The 15538-nt window shown below is 47.6% G+C and overlaps 1 protein-coding gene across 1 annotated transcript in view; it reads left to right on the forward strand.

Moving 5' to 3' along the window:
* The window catches only part of PTPN4 (protein tyrosine phosphatase non-receptor type 4), a 444417-nt gene that overhangs the window by 159245 nt on the left and 269634 nt on the right, over positions 1 to 15538 (forward strand). Inside the window, exon 6 of the mRNA XM_063933984.1 lies at positions 10374 to 10418. Coding sequence (XP_063790054.1) covers positions 10374 to 10418 — 45 coding nt within the window. The remainder of the gene's footprint in view (positions 1 to 10373; positions 10419 to 15538) is intronic.

Genomic DNA, 15538 nt, shown 5'->3' on the forward strand with positions numbered 1-15538 from the left:
AAGCGGAGTCCCTGCTTCGCGACCAACCTGTTCTGATTCAGTCAGACAACATCACCGCAGTGGCTCATGTAAACCGCCAAGGCGGCACACGGAGCAGGGTGGCGATGGTAGAAGCCACCAGAATTCTTTGCTGAGCGGAGAATCACGTAAGCGCACTGTCAGCAGTGTTCATTCCGGGAGTGGACAACTGGGAAGCAGACTTCCTCAGCAGGCACGACCTCCACCCGGGAGAGTGGGGACTTCATCAAGAAGTCTTCACGCAGATTGCAAGTCGGTGGGAACTGCCACAGGTGGACATGATGGCATCCCGCCTCAACAAAAAGCTACAGAGATATTGCGCCAGGTCAAGAGACCCTCAGGCGATAGCTGTGGACGCACTGGTGACACCGTGGGTGTTCTAGTCAGTCTATGTATTTCCTCCTCTTCCTCTCATACCCAAGGTGCTGAGAATCATAAGAAAAAGAGGAGTGAGAACAATACTCATTGTTCCGGATTGGCCAAGAAGGACTTGGTATCCAGATCTGCAAGAAATGCTCACAGAGGACCCGTGGCCACTGCCTCTAAGACAGGACTTGTTGCAAAAGGAGCCCTATCTGTTCCAAGACTTACCGCGGCTGCGTTTGACGGCATGGTGGTTGAACGCCGGATCCTAGCAGAAAAAGGCATTCCGGATGAAGTTATTCCTACGCTGATAAAGGCTAGGAAGGATGTGACAGCTCAACATTATCACCGTATATGGCGAAAATATGTGGCTTGGTGTGAGGCCAGGAATGCCCCTACGGAGGAATTCCAGCTGGGCCGTTTCCTTCACTTCCTACAGGCGGGAGTGACTTTGGGCCTTAAATTGGGTTCCATTAAGGTTCAGATTTCGGCCTTATCCATTTTTTTTCCAAAAGAACTGGCTTCTCTGCCTGAAGTTCAGACGTTTGTAAAGGGAGTGCTGCATATTCAGCCCCCTTTTGTGCCTCCAGTGGCACCTTGGGATCTTAACGTGGTGTTGAGTTTCCTGAAATCACACTGGTTTGAACCACTCAAAACGGTGGAATTGAAATATCTCACGTGGAAGGTGGTCATGCTATTAGCCTTGGCTTCGGCTAGGCGTGTGTCAGATGTGGCGGCTTTGTCACATAAAAGCCCTTATCTGGTTTTCCATGCGGATAGAGCAGAATTGTGGACCCGCCCACAATTTCTGCCGAAAGTGGTTTCATCCTTTCATATAAACCAACCTATCGTGGTGCCTGTGGCTACTACTGACTTGGAGGATTCCGAGTCACTGGATGTGGTCAGGGCTTTGAAGGTTTATGTAGCCAGAACGGCTAAGGTCAGGAAAACAGAATCTTTGTTTATCCTGTATGCTTCCAACAAGCTTGGGGCGCCTGCTTCAAAGCAAACTATTGCTCGCTGAATCTGTAACACGATTCAGCAGGCTCATTCTGCGGCACGGTTGCCGCTGCCTAAATCAGTTAAGGCCCATTCCACAAGGAAGGTGGGCTCTTCTTGGGCGGCTGCCCGAGGGGTCTCGGCATTACAGCTTTGCCGAGCGGCTACTTGGTCAGGTTCAAACACCTTTGCAAAGTTCTACAAGTTTGATACCCTGGCTGAGGAGGACCTCATGTTTGCTCATTCAGTGCTGCAGAGTCATCCGCACTCTCCCGCCCGTTTGGGAGCTTTGGTATAATCCCCATGGTCCTTACGGAGTCCCCAGCATCCACTAGGACATTAGAGAAAATAAGATTTTACTTACCGGTAAATCTATTTCTCGTAGTCCGTAGTGGATGCTGGGCGCTCGTCCCAAGTGCGGACTTCTTCTGCAATACTTGTATATAGTTATTGCTTAAATAAGGGTTATGTATAGTTGCATCAGGGTTGATCTGATGCTCTGTTGTTGTTCATACTGTTAACTGGGTAAAGTTATCACAAGTTATACGGTGTGATTGGTGTGACTGGTGTGAGTCTTACCCTGGATTCCCAAAATCCTTTCCTTGTACTGTCAGCTCTTCCGGGCACAGTTTCTTTTATGCTGCATTCAGATCGCAAATGCTGGATCCTACCCGGTAAGAGAAACGTGTACTTACCGGGTGGGATCCGGCATTTGCTCTCCGTTGCTGGCTTTCCGACCCGGCAATATACCGGGTCGGTTGCCATAGCAGCGGAGGGCGCAGCAGCAGCAGGGGCGGGGGTAGAGGCGGCGCTGGGAGATGAGCTCATCTCCTGCGCCGCCTCTCCCTATGCTGTGAATGGGAGCCGAGTCGCATCGGAACGGCTCCCATTCACACTGCGCCTGACCCGGTAATCAACCCGGTAATAACCCTTCTTTTTTACCGGGTTGAATTACCGGGTCAGGTGACCCGCTAATTCTGAAAATGAGCTTTCACATCGCACACTGACCCGTTTCGACACGGCAATATGCCGTGTCGATACCGGGTTTTTAGTGCGATGTGAAAGGGGTATAACTGAGGTCTGGAGGAGGGACATAGAGGGAGGAGCCAGAGCACACCAGAATCCAAATTCTTTCTTAAAGTGCCCATGTCTCCTGCGGAGCCCGTCTATTCCCCATGGTCCTTACGGAGTCCCCAGCATCCACTACGGACTACGAGAAATAGATTTACCGGTAAGTAAAATCTTATTTTTTCTCTGTGTATTTTCAGTCACCATATACCGCTTAAATCCTCTGTTTGTGTTCTGCGTTTGCAATCACCTTACACAGGGGTTTTTTGTCCGGTACTGTGTTTGTCTGGCTATATTGTACTACTACGCTCTAAGGCTACATTTCCAAGTAATGTCTGCTACACAGGATGGGAATTCCGTGGACGCTCCTGCCTCATGCAGTGCTGATGCCACTGTTTTACCTGAGGAAAATATTTAAGCAGAGGGTCCAGGTACTGGGTCTTCTGCACCCCCTAGTTAGCCTGCAGCACCAGTGGCATACCAAAACCCGCCTTGGGCTGCTTTCTCTAATATGCTGACTACGCTGGTAACAAGACTTACGCCCCCTGTGGGACCTCCTGTGCCATTACAGCCGTATATTGTCCCTGTAGTTAATCCGCCATGGGCAGATATTCTGTCAACTCTGTTACAGAATTAAATCAGTCCTTGGTTAAACAGAAATCTAACCCTCGCCCTCCTAGGACCAAAGGGTCATCTAAGCTGGCAATTTCTTCCTCACAATCCACTCATGGTTCAGATACTTCATCCGATGAAGATGGGGAATATACTGATCCATCAGACACTGATGCAGCTGCTTCTGATGAGAAATCTATAACACAGGTTTAGGTACCTGACCTAGTGGAGGCTATCACACTGATTCTTCAGATTGATGACCCCCCACATATGTCTAAGAAACCTGATAAGTTCAAACGTCAGAAGGTTACTAAATTAGTTTTACCACATTCTGAACATTTAGTTGACATACGTCAGGAATCCTGGGAGTCTCCAGGAAATAAATTCTCCCTGTCTAAATAGATGCTAGCTCAGTATCACCTTGCTGCAGAGTTAAGTAAAAATTGAGAAACACCACCTCTGGTGGACTCATGTTGCACGTCTGGTGGTGTCTTCTACTCTGCCTGTCACTACCGTGTCACCTCTGTGAACCGACGGATAAGCGTGTGGAGGGTTGTTTGAAGTCTATTTACACTCTTGCAGGTGTTGTACTTAGGCATACTATAGCAGCTTCTTGGGCTGCAAAAGCTATTGAAGCCTGGGTTCAAGAAGTTGAGGCGGAGCTACATCTGTATTTTTCTGATAATACCAGACAGTGGGGTAAATTTACTAAGGTGAGAGATTTTAAGAACTGGTGATGTTGCCCATGGCAACCAATCCGATTCTACTTACCATTTATCTATCTGCTTCTAGCAGATAATAGATATAATCTGATTGGTTGCTATGGGCAACATCACCAGTTCTAAAAATCTCCCACCTTAGTAAATTTACCCCAGTGTCTTTCAAATATTACCGCAGGAGGCGGCTTCTTATGCCAGCGTGCTGGCGGCTAAAGCGTCTACTATGTCCATTCTGGCTTGCCGGATTCTGTGGTTGCGGTCCTGGTCTGTGGATCTGGACTCCAAAAATACTTTGAAGGTGATCCATTTTAAGGGAAACATCCCTTTTTGGGGAAGATTTGAACAAGATTGTTGCTGGCTTAGCGTCTGCTAAAACTGCATGTCTGCTGAGTACTAATCCTTCGTCTCCGAAGGCTAAGAGTACCACCTTTTCGTTCCTTTCGACCTCCAAGTAAGGCAAAGGGTCAGGCGTACCCAAAACAGGCTCGCAATGCCAAAACCTCTAAGCCCAAACCTAAACGTTCCTGGGCTGCCCGTCAGCCTGCTTCCAAACCAGACAAGCCTGCTGCATGACGGAGCGGGCCTCCCCCTGGGGGACCCCAGGGTGGGAGGACGACTTCTGCGGTTCGCCCAGGTATGGTTACAGACCACTTCATACGCCTGGGTGAGGGAAGTCGTCGCTCACGGATACGCCATCTCTTTCAAGAAACGTCCACCTCGCCAGTTTTGCTCTACAAATATCCCTTCGGATCCATTGAAAGCAAATACTCTACATTTGGTGGTACAACCCCTCCTGGACACAGGAGTGTTAGTGCCGGTGCCTCTGGCTCAGAGAGACAGGGGGTACTATTCAGCGCTGTTCCGAACCCGAATGTATCCTCCCGGCCCATTCTCAATCTCAAGTCTTTAAACAGATTTCTGAAGGTATCCAAATTCCGTATGGAAACTCTTCGTTCTATTGTTCTGGCCTTGGAACCCAAGGACTATATGGTATCCCTGGGCATACAGGATGCTTACCTACATATACCTATTGCCATGTCGCATCAGCAATATCTGCAGTTTGCTATTGCCAACCTACATTATCAATTCCAGGCCTTTTGGACTGACCTCGGCTACACAAATCTTCACCAAGGTCATGACTGCCCTTCTCCACTGTCAGGGTATCAGGATCCTGCCGTATCTGAACGACTTGTTGATCCTGGCGAACTCCCCAGAAGTTCTCCGTCATCTGGACCCGACGTGCAAGCCCACGGGTGGCTCATCAACTGGATGAAATCCTCACTGGTCCCTGCTCAGAGCATGGTGCACCTGGGGGTATTACTGGATACACACAACCAACGGTTGTTTTTGTCTCCGGAGAAGGCCCTGAAACTTCAGGACAGGATAAGATGCTTCCTCTCTCGCCCCCAAGTGTGTCGATACACTCGGCGATGCAAGTACTAGGCCTCATGGTGTCTGCTTTCGACATGGTAGAGTACGCTCAATTTCATTCTCTCCCTCTGCAGTGGTTAATCCTTTCCAAATGGCACAGCTTGTCTCACCGGATCAGGTCTCACATGATTTCCTTTACTCCGGAAGTTTGTCTGCCTCTGAGCTGGTGGCTCCAGGACCAACTACTGAGCAGAGGTCGTCCCTTCTGGATCTCCAGCTGGGTTCTCCTAACAACGGATGCCTGTCTGGGGAGTTGGGGTGTGGTGCTGGAGCAACACTCTCTTCAGGGTCGGTGGACCAGGGAGGAATCTCTACTTCCGATAAACATTCTGGAGCTGCGGGCAGTGTTCAATGCTCTGAAACTGGCCCTGCCTCTGGTACAGAACAGGCCTGTTCAAGTACAGTCGGACAACGCCACTACGGCGTACATAAATCATTAAGGCGGCACTCAAAGCCGCATGGCAATGATGGAAGTGTCAAAGATTCTTCTATGGGCGGAACGCCATCTGCCAGCCATATCGGCAGTGTTCATTTCTGGGGGTCCTTAATTGGGAAGCGGACTTCCACAGTCGTCAGGCCGTACATGCCGGAGAGTGGAGCCTTCATTCGGAAGTCTTTAAACCCCTAGTGGACAAGTGGGGCCTACCAGATATAGACCTGATGGCGTCTCGACACAATCACAAGGTTCCGGTCTTCGGAACAAGGACAAGAGATCCTCAAGCAGCGTTTGTGGATGCGCTGGCAATTCCAAGGAACTTTCGGCTACCGTATATGTTCCCTCCAGTGTCATTCGTGCCCAGGGTAATAAGGAAGTTCAAGCAAGAAGGAGGAATACTACTTCTAATCGCTCCGGCGTGGCCCTGACGGCATTGGTTCTCAGAACTGCAGGTCTCTCGATAGAGCGTCATCTTCTACATCCGCGATGCCCAGACCTCTTCGTTCAGGGCCCTTGTGTCTACCAGGATCTGGCCCAACTGGCTTTGACGGCGTGGCTCTTGAAGCTTCAGTTCTGAGGGCCAAAGGATTTTCTGAGGCGGTCATTCAAACTATGTTGAAAGCCCGTAAACCAGCTTCGGCTCGGATTTATTATAGGGTCTGGAATTCTTACTTCACCTGGTGTGCAGCTAAGAATTATGATGCATACAAGTTCAGTACTGCCAATTTTTGGCTTTCCTGCAACAGGGCCTGGACTTAGGCCTTCGTCTGGCCTCCCTCAAGGTTCATATTTCAGCCTTATCGGTATGGTTTCAGAGAAAAATTGCGTCTCTGCCTGACGTTCATACTTTCACTCGGGGTGTTTTACGGATTCAACCTCCCTATGTTCCTCCTGTGGCTCCTTGGGATTTGTCTGTTGTTCTGGATGCCCTATAAAAGTCTCTGTTTGAACCTCTTGAGTCTGTGGAACTTAGGTGGCTTACACTTAAGGTCTTGTTTTTGCTGGCTATTGCCTCTGCTAGAAGGGTTTCAGATGCCTTATACTGTCGGTAACCCTATCTGATTTTTCACCTTGACCGTGCGGTTCTTAGAACTCGCCCTGGTTATCTGCCTAAGGTGGTGTCGTCTTTCCACCTGAACCAAGAGATTGTGGTTCCGGCCTTTATCTCTCCTGGTTTGTCTTCCAAAGAACGGTTTTTGGATGTGGTACGGGCTCTCCGTGTATATGTGAAGAGAACCGCCTCTCTTAGGAGATCTGATTCTCTCTTTGTCCTTTTTGATTTTCACAAACGTGGCTGACCTGCGAATAAGCAGACCTTGGCCAGATGGATTAGAATGGTGATTGCACAAGCTTATGCGCAGGCTGGACTTCCAGCTCCTGCTACTATCAAGGCCCATTCTACTCGACCTGTTGGACTTTCTTGGGCTGCCCGCTGTGGCGCTTCCCTGGATTAATTGTGCAAGGCGGCTACGTGGTTCTCAGTGAACACGTTCATCAGGTTCTATGCCTTTGATACTTCCGCCTCCCAGGATGCTTCCTTTGATTGCCGGGTTCTTGTGCCTGCTACAGTGCGTCCCCTCCCTTGAGGAACTGCTTTAGGACATCTCCACTGTTATTCCCTGTGGAATTCCAGTGTACCCCGCAGCAGAAAAGGAGATTTATGGTAAGACTTACCGTTGTTAAATCTCTTTCTGCGAGGTACACTGGATTCCACAGGGCGCCCACCCTGACGCACTTACCTTCTTTGGGTTTGTATGGCATTAGCCGCTGGTACCTTCTCCTGTCGTGAGAATGTGGTTATCTGTGTCTACTAACTACTGTCATCTCTTTTACCTGCTACTGCATTGGACTGATTAACAAAACTGAGCTCCAGTGCCTGGAGGCGGGGATATAGAGGAGGCGGTTCAGTGCATCTTGGAAACAGTCAAAGCTTTAGCCTGTTGGTGCCTCGGATCAAGATCCAACCCTACACCCCAATGTTATTTCCTATGGAATCCAGTGTATCTCGCAGAAAGAGATTTAACAATGGTAAGTCTTACCATAAATCTCCTTATGCCTTTTTGACATATCTGAATTACTTCTTGAACCACTACATTACGGCATGGCAAATGCAGCCAGTACGCCTACTATTATATATATACAAGCCAGCCCTCCTTGATATAATAATACATGAAAATAAGCAAAGAACCAGCACTCATGTTTATGAAGCTTTTATTTTGAAACGATCATTCCAACCAACTTGCCCCCGAAGAAGACCAACAGCAAGTTGGTTGAAACGATCGTCAGGCAGGCTGTTGCCGCTGATCCCTAGACTTTTCATGGACTCGTATGGGTTTTTCAGAACTAAAGTGCTGCTTTCTTGCTTCTATATATATGTGTGTGTGTGTGTGTGTCCGCAAATAGATTTGGGATAATCTTAACTGTATCTCCATCGAATTATCTGACATCTCCTTGCTTATGAGGTCCGTTACCCTTCTTCCTACCTAGACCCTAGGCTACACAAATATTTTTACACATTCAAACATCCTATCACCCTACACCTTCTTTAGGGAGCGCAGGACACCATACTCAAATTAATACATGTTGTGTTTATACTGTATATAGAGTGATTTAAAAGTTACAGCCAGAAAACTGCGCTGAAACAAACACAGCTGTGTTCATTTTTTTTACGCCAGGTTGTGATATCCTTCAACCAATTAGGTGCCAGCAGTGTCAGCAGAGATTAATTGCTGTTGAATTAGTAACAATATCACTATCCCTTTATTATTATTTTTTTTGTCAAATATACAACCACAGATTAAACATGTAATAAGCAGGAAAAAGGATGAGGGGGGTATAGGATTTATTTTTTATTTTTTTCAGTGGGGGACAAGGTGAAAAGAATGAGAACAAGCAATGAGCAAGAAGGGTAACGGAAGACTTCATAAGCAAGGAGTTGTCAAAGAATTAGATGGAGATACTGTTAAGACTATCCCAATTCTCTTTGTGGTCACTTAGTACTGGGATGCTGGGAATTCCAACACCTAAACAATGAGGTACCTAACCCTAATCCCTAACACTATCCCTCCCCTCCCCGCAGCCTAAACCTAACCCTCCCCCACCTGCAGCCTATAAAGGTGCATACACATGGTGCGATGTAACCTTACGATTTTGACTATATAGTCAAAATTGTAAGGAAAGTATATGCAAATAGCACCGTGTGTACACAGCTTCTGATACCGATGCACGGGATCGGTATCGCAAGAAAAAATAGACTATGCAGGCAAGGCAATTTTGTCTATCTAGTACAAAGTTTAGTATAGTCAAAATCGCACATAGCCAGTATCGCACCGTGGGGGTAATTCCAAGTTGATCGCAGCAGGATTTTTGATAGCAATTGGGCAAAACCATGTGCACTGCAGGAGAGGCAGATATAACATGTGCAGAGAGAGTTAGATTTGGGTGGGGTGTATTCAATCTGCAATCTAATTTGCAGTGTAAAAATAAAGCAGCCAGTATTTACCCTGCACAGAAATAAAATAACCCACACAAATCTAACTCTTTCTGCACATGTTATATCGGGATCCGGTCTGAAGATCGACAGTATCTAGGTCGACAATGTTTAGGTCGACCACTATAGGTCGACAGTTACTAGGTCGACATGGATGGAAGATCGACAGGGTTTCTAGGTCGACATGTGCTAGTTCGACAGGTCTAAAGGTCGACATGAGTTTTTCACATTTTTTTTCTTTTTTTGAATTTTTTCATACTTAACGATCCACGTGGACTACGATTGGAACGGTAATCTGTGCCGAGCGAAGCGGTAGCGGAGCGAAGGCACCATGCCCGAAGCATGGCGAGCGAAGCGAGCCAAGCGAGGGGACGCGGTGCACTAATTTGGGATCCCGGTCACTCTACGAAGAAAACGATACCAAAAAAAATCCTCATGTCGACCGTTAGACCTGTCGACCTAGCACATGTCGACCTAGAAACCCTGTCGACCTTCCATCCATGTCGACCTAGTGACTGTCGACCTATAGTGGTCGACCTAAACATTGTCGACCTAGACACTGTCGATTTGATGAACCACACCCTTTATATCTGCCTCCCCTGCAGTGCACATGGTTTTGCCCAATTACTATTAAAAATCCTGCTGCGATCAACTTGGAATTACCCCCTGTGTGTGTAGACAATATCGATGCTTCTCAACTCTGGGGGAGTTCAGGGGAAATCGCAAAGTTAAAATCGGCACTTAGTCTATATCTCACCATGTGTATGCACCTTAACCCCAACCTTCCCTGGTGGTGCCTAACCCTAACACCCCACCCCCACCAACACCCTTCCTGCAGCCTAAACTTAACCCTACCTCCCCACAGCCTAACTCTAAACCCTCACTGGGGGTGCCTAACCCTAACCCTCCACCGAAGCTTACATCTCCTGAGTAGCAGCAGTTCCCTATTCAGGATACCGGTGTTCGGGGTAACGGCGCCGACATTGTATTCCATGTCGGGATTCCGGAGTCTGTATTCTAAACGCCGGGACCGCATCCCATATCAACAATTCTCTTTACATTTTCCAACTTGTATTTAGTAAGATACACACTGGTTACAAGTGCGACGGGTTATATACAGTGATGTCAGTGCCCTTCCTCAAATTCTTCTGGGCAGAAAACATTTTTCTAACTAGACCTTAACAGCATATGTTCAAGACATGAGTCTGCTAACTGCAACTTTCCTCTCTCCTTTCAGGTACCATTATTTTCTGCAGATAAAACAGGACATCCTCTCTGGGAGGTAAGGCAGCACTCAACCAGTGTTCAATAAACTCTGTGTACAGACATTAATGTTTGCTTTGTACGACTGTTCCTGTCTGCAAGGAATAGGAAGACTACACTTTGCAGGAAGTGTCTTTAGTGGTGCAATGGCTACAGCCGCTATGAGGTACAGAGGTGAATGATCCCTCCCCCCCCCCCCCCCCCCACACACCTCTACTAACACGTCCCATCTCTAGGCCCCTGGCGTACTTTCAAACTATAAGGCACTCCACGTTAGCAGAGCTGCCTTTAAGCTGCGTGCTGACTCAAGCCAGGCATCCAGGCATCTCCTGCTACATGACATATTGAGGCAAAATGTATGAGGACTCATCTGTAGGTTTCTTTTCTGCTTCAGAGCAGCACATTTTGCCTGCAGTGCCAGGGAAGGCAATTTAACTCAGTAGCAAGAATACAAATATTTTTTTTGCAGGACATATGTCATTTTGCCTTGTGATTGAGAGCTGACAGACCAGCTCAGTTTATATTGTCCAACAAAACTTGTGGCGAGAGAACGGAAATTCCATCCATATTGTAACCAGGCAAATAATCAATGCATACAGCTCCTGCCATAGACAGTTATGCATATAAAGCTGCACATCTGCATTCTCCTTTTACTCCTCTGAAGGGTGATTACACCTGAGAATATAAACTAGTGGGGGTTACTCTTTTGACATATGTGTGACAATAAAACCGGTTGCTGTTACAATAAATGTGTATCACACCAAACTTGCTAATTAATTGCTTCACACTGAATAATTATATGTAGCAGGATCTTCAAACCACTCTTTATTTTGTCTTATAGGAATACATATATTTCCAGTTTGTTTGTATATTATCATATCGTGTAATCTTCAAAACTATTTTGTATTGGCTACTTCTTGTCCCATCATTAAAAGCAGCTTTCAGTAAATGTTTGTATATATAAACTTAGAACAATTTCCAGCACAATTCCTAATATATAATACAATAGAGCTCGAATTATGATAGTACAGTTTTCATTAATATCTAACATTGGGGGAAATTCAATTAATATCCCTCAGCTATATCTCCCAGCTTAACCCGGGGTATGCATCTCCGTGATACTATTTTAATCCCCCAATGTAGTAGGTTAGAGAAAATTATTATTATACCTCCATCTGTGCCACAGCTGTACACCAGGCTCGCATCTTTTAGTGCATCCCCACAAACACCACCCACAGGGGATCATTCTGATGTGGAGTTACTGTCTCTGTCACTGCTGCTACTTTGGAAGCAGCAGAAATAGCATTGCATGGTGATGCAGCAGGTGGCGCCTATTGTGCCGAGCTACGTCCTAGGACTTGGCATCGGACCACTCATTCACCATCGGTGCCTTATGGCACACATGGTGCCGCGCAAGCTGGCCATTACAGAGGCCAGGAAATCTCTGTCCTACGACGGAGATTCCTGACCTCTTCCCACCCTGTAAGCGGCAGCGCCATGCATCCGTTTTCACAAGAGGAGGCCGTTGCCGCCCCCCAAGTCACAGCAGACTGTCAGTCACTGCAGCTCTGCATCCCATGTTGCAGGATCTGTTCACGCATGCACAGAATGGGCATGCATAAAAGTCAGTACTTTGCAGTGATTGGCACAGCTGCAACCGCTCCTGAATGATCCCCACACTGCTCAACTTGGGACATTCCTCTGGATCCCAAAGACATCAGACGTTCTCTTCCTCCTCTACCCAGTGGTTACTCCTAACAACTATACGTAGAGTCACTTTTCAAGCATTGCATGATCTTGCTATAATCACTCAACTGCGAAAACATCAACATTATGTACATCTCTGAATCAGGCCCTATATTATTTATTTTTCTCATACGTCCTAGAGGATGCTGGGGAAGACATCAAGACCATGGGGTATAGACGGGATCCGCAGGAGACATAGGCACACCAAAAACTATTCATTGGGTGTGAACTGGCTCCTCCCTCTATGCCCCTCCTCCAGACCTCAGTTTTAGAAATGTGCCCAGGTCGACTGGATGCACTCTGAGGAGCTCTACTGAGTTTCTCTGAAAAGACTTATGTTAGGTTTTTTATTTTCAGGGAGATCTGCTGGCATCAGACTCCCTGCTTCGTGGGACTGAGGGGGCAGAAGAAGAACCAACTTCCTCAGAGTTTCATGGCCCTGTTTCTGGCTGACAGGACACCATTAGCTCCTGAAGGGAACTGAACGCTAGCCGTGTCTAGATGCTCACTCCCACAGCACGCTGTCACCCCCCTCACAGAGCCAGAAGTCAGAAGACAGGTGAGTATGAGAAGAATGATCTTCAATCAAGTAAGTGACGGCTGAGGTGCGGCGCAGCTGGAGGGAGCGCAGCGCGCCATTGCTGCCCACACACACAAGCACTGCAGGGCGCGGGGGGCACCCTGGGCAGCAAGAAAAATACCTCAAACTGGCTAAAAGGGGGCATAAGATGCCGCTGGCACATCCCTACCCCCTCCAGTATAAATATTGTCATGGATACTGAGGGGCGGAGCTTCTTCCTCAGGCAGCCAGCACACTACTCAGCACCATTTTCTCTCCTCAGGCTGCAGAGAACACGCTGGTCCTCTCCTCCACTTCTGACAAGTACAGGGTGCTATAAAGGGGGGGGGGGGGGGTCACAAAGCGATTGTGGTGCATTTGATAGTGTATATTACTATTTAAAAGCGCTTTTGCGCTGTGGACATACTGTGTTCACAGGCAATACTGGCGCTGGGTTTGTGAACTGGCTGCTCCTATCCTGTGTCCCTCTGACAGATTTTACTGTGTCCCCAAAATAAGTCCCAGTGTGTCTGTGAGTGTGGTGTACACGTGTGAGGCATGTCTGAGGCAGGGAGTTCCTCCCCGGAGGAAGCCATTTTAGGGACACAGAGTTGTAATGTGGTGGGGCACACCGAGAGCCTGCATGGGTGAAAGAGCTACGTGACAGTATGTATCTGATTAACTGTAGATTAGATAAGTCTGAATCTAAGGCTGCATGCTGGAGAAAATCTGTGGAAGATGTGATTTTTCAGGATGCTGTTATTCCTTATGCGGGCGGCCCCTTTGGGTCACATAAGAGACCATTTGCAAATGTTGGCAAAAAGTATACAATATATGATTGTGGCTATAAGGGACGTGTTGGAGGTTACAGAAAGCACTCCTGTACCTCAGGAGAAAGTTTATTTATGTAAGGAAAAGAAATTCAAAGTCACGTTCCCTCCTTCACACGAACTAAATGCTCTGTTTGAAGGGATGTGGGTGAATCCTGATAAAAAAAATTGTATTCCCAAAAGGATTCACATAGCTTATCCTTTCCCGGTTGAAGACAGGAAAAAATGCGAGTCACCCCCTGTGTTAGACAGTGCACTTTCCAGGTTGACAAAGAAGGTAATTCTCCCTGCTCCTGGCACGGCTTCTCTTAAAGAGCCGGCAGACCGCAAAATGGAAACGACATTGAAATCCATTTATGTTACCAATGGTACACTGCTCACAGAAAGCGTGTCATCAGAAATTGACACGATTGATAAAGATGAGATACTCAAGTTAGGGAATATCAAAGACGCTGCCGCATACATGCTAGAAGCGATGAAAGATATTGGACTCTTGAGTTTACAAGCCGCTACCATGGCAGTATCGGCTAGGCGGGCGTTATGGATTCACCAGTGGAACGCGGATGCAGATTCCAAAAGAAACATGGAGGCTCTCCCATATAAAGGTGAGGCCTTATTTGGCGATAGCCTTGATGCGTTAGTCTCGGCGGCTACCGCAGGTAAGTCAACATTTTTGCCCTCTGCGCCTGCACCGGCAAAAAAGACCTATCACCCGCAAATGCAGTCCTTTCGGCCCAATAAATACAAAAAGGCGAGAGGTTCCCCCTTCTTTGCAGGTAGGGGAAGGGGAAAGAAGCCCACACCGGCTCCAGGTTCCCAAGAGCAGAAGTCTACCCCTAATTCTGCCAAATCCCCACAATGACGCTGGAACTCCCTTGTGGGAGGCCGCTCGGGTGGGGGCACGTCTCAAACTCTTCAGCCAGGATTGGATTCTGTCTGGCCTGGATCCTTGGGTGTTGCAAATAGTATCCCAGGGATACAAACTAGAGTTTCAAGACGTTCCTCCATGCCGATTTTTCAAATCGACCTTGCCAGCTTCTCTGCCAGAGAGAGAAGCAGTAACAGTGGCAATCCAAAAATTATGTCAAGACCAGGTTATAGGCTGGCACCGTTATCACAACAAGGGCGGGGTTTTTATTCAAGCCTCTGTTGTTCCGAAGCCGGACGGCTCGGTCAGACCGATCCTAAATCTAGATCTGAATTTCTTCCTGAAAAGGTTCAAGTTCAAGATGGAATCACTTCGGGCGGTGGTTGCCAGTCTGGAGGAGGGGGACTACTTAGTGTCGGTGGACATAAAGGATGCTTACCTGCATGTTCCCATTTATCCTCCTCACCAGGCTTATCTGAGATTCGCGATTCAGGATTGCCATTACCAATTCCAGACGTTACCTTTCGGTCTCTCCATGGTGCCGAGGGTATTCACCAAGGTGATGGCGGAGATGATGGTCCTCCTTCGTCAGAAAGGAGTCAATATAATCCCTTATCTGGACGACCTCCTGATAAAGGCAAGATCCAGGGAGCAGTTATTACAAAACATATCCCTCTCCCTGTCAATACTCCAACAACACGGGTGGATCATAAATTAACCAAAGTCACAGTTGGAACCGACGACAAGGTTGTCTTTCCTCGGGATGATTCTGGACACAGAAGTTCAGAGAGTATTTCTTCCGCTGGAAAAGGCTCTGGAAATCCAGAAAATGGTAAAACAGATATTGAAACCATCAAGTGTGTCGATCCATCAGTGCATTCGGTTGTTGGGGAAGATGGTGGTGGCCTACGAGGCCATACAGTTTGGCAGGTTCCATGCCAGAGTATTCCAGTGGGACCTGTTGGACAAGTGGTTGGGGTCACACCTACACATGCACAGAAATATAATCCTGTCGTCAAAAACCAGGATTTTGCTCCTGTGGTGGTTGCACAGCTCTCACCTGCTAGAGGGACGCATGTTCGGGATTCAGGACTGGGTCCTAGTAACCACGGATGCAAGTCTCCGAGGCTGGGGAG

The sequence above is a fragment of the Pseudophryne corroboree genome, chromosome 7, assembly GCF_028390025.1.
Source record: "Pseudophryne corroboree isolate aPseCor3 chromosome 7, aPseCor3.hap2, whole genome shotgun sequence".
Classification (NCBI taxonomy): Eukaryota; Metazoa; Chordata; class Amphibia; order Anura; family Myobatrachidae; genus Pseudophryne; species Pseudophryne corroboree.